Here is a 1,558-nt window from a genome sequence, read left to right on the forward strand (position 1 = left end):
CGAAGCAAACCGCTCGCAAGTCAACCGGCGGCAAGGCCCCGCGCAAGCAGCTGGCTACCAAGGCTGCCCGCAAGAGTGCGCCGGCCACCGGCGGCGTGAAGAAGCCTCATCGTTACAGACCCGGCACCGTGGCGCTGCGCGAGATCCGCCGTTACCAGAAGTCCACCGAGCTGCTGATCCGCAAGCTGCCGTTCCAGCGCCTGGTGCGCGAGATCGCGCAGGACTTCAAGACCGACCTGCGCTTCCAGAGTTCGGCCGTCATGGCACTGCAGGAGGCGTCCGAGGCCTACCTAGTGGGGCTGTTCGAGGACACCAACCTGTGCGCCATCCACGCCAAGCGGGTCACCATCATGCCGAAGGACATCCAGCTGGCGCGCCGCATTCGTGGGGAGAGGGCATAAATTCTTAGGCTAAAACCCAAAGGCTCTTTTAAGAGCCACTCAATTATTTCCAAGAAAGTAGCTGTAACCATTTAAAATGAATCTGGGATGAGTGAAATTCTCACTCCGGTAAAGAATCTTGGTCTAATTTACATGCGTTCTGGTAAAAGGTTGTAAGTATACAGGCTTTCCTTGTTAATACAGCGTACTTCAAGTTTGTCTTTGTAAGGAACTTACTTATAAGTTACCATGGTTACATTTCTGTGTTTTGCTTTACAGTATTTTGTGATCAAATACTGCAGGAAAAGTGGTTTGGAGCGTAGTTTAAGATAAACTTTTGCTTAACTTTTATAGTTAATATTTGAAATGTAGAACTTGCTGGAAATTGAGGCCCACTAATTTCCTCTTTCACCAAGGATTTAAAGCTTTTCTACAATTAAATTTTTCATTTACTTACTAAGCAACTCTTCCACTCTGCCAATTGTGCACCATACAAAACACTATAAAATGTAATTAGTATGGATTAATTTAAGAGTTTTAATAAAGCAACTTTTGGCTTATGAAATATTTATATAATCTAAATGGTGAAAGTAAAGTTTTACGTGCTTTTCTGTGTGTGTAGTTTTTAGACTCGTACAAGCAACTTCCTGGCAGACAACTGCCACCCATAGGTGTCAGAATTGGTCTCTTGTCCTACCCAGGGTAACAGTTCCAGCTCTGGGCCCCTGCTGAAGGTCAAGTGTTTCAATATTCTGGTTATAGCTGTGCTGGACAGTCTCTCTGGCCCTCCGTTTCTTTCTCTCCGTTTCTTCTCTCTCTCTCTCTCTCTCTCTCTCTCTCTCTCTCTCTCTCTCTCTCTCTCTCTCCCTCCCTCCAAAAAAGTGCTTTAGGTATAGGTTGTGAAGGGAGCATAAATTCTCAATATGTCCGCGGATCAAGTGCATAGGAGCAGTAGCTCAGCCCAGCTACTCGGTCTTTATTTTTCCTTTTGAGCAAGTGCAAAACACAAATTTTGCTTTCAGTTTTCATTTACTTGGCACCTTCAAGAGTATAGCACTATGTAAGTAAATAAAATTTTAACACCACTAGAATTCATGACTGCTGGAATTACTATAGGAAGATTAGAAATTGGCCAGAAATAAATCGGGCATGGTGGCACACGCCTGTAATCCCAGCGC

General features: G+C 45.2%; 1 protein-coding gene across 1 annotated transcript in view; it reads left to right on the forward strand.

Annotated features, from left to right (window-relative positions):
• Positions 1-472, forward strand: part of LOC104861619 (histone H3-like) — a 1,626-nt gene extending 1,154 nt beyond the window's left edge. The window contains exon 2 of the mRNA XM_010623095.2: positions 6-472. Within this exon, the coding sequence (XP_010621397.1) occupies positions 6-401 (396 nt within the window). The 3' untranslated portion in view covers positions 402-472. The remainder of the gene's footprint in view (positions 1-5) is intronic.
• Positions 473-1,558: the final 1,086 nt, after the last annotated feature.

The sequence above is a fragment of the Fukomys damarensis genome, unplaced genomic scaffold, assembly GCF_012274545.1.
Source record: "Fukomys damarensis isolate Sample0158 unplaced genomic scaffold, DMR_v1.0_HiC HiC_scaffold_10, whole genome shotgun sequence".
Taxonomy (NCBI): domain Eukaryota; kingdom Metazoa; phylum Chordata; class Mammalia; order Rodentia; family Bathyergidae; genus Fukomys; species Fukomys damarensis.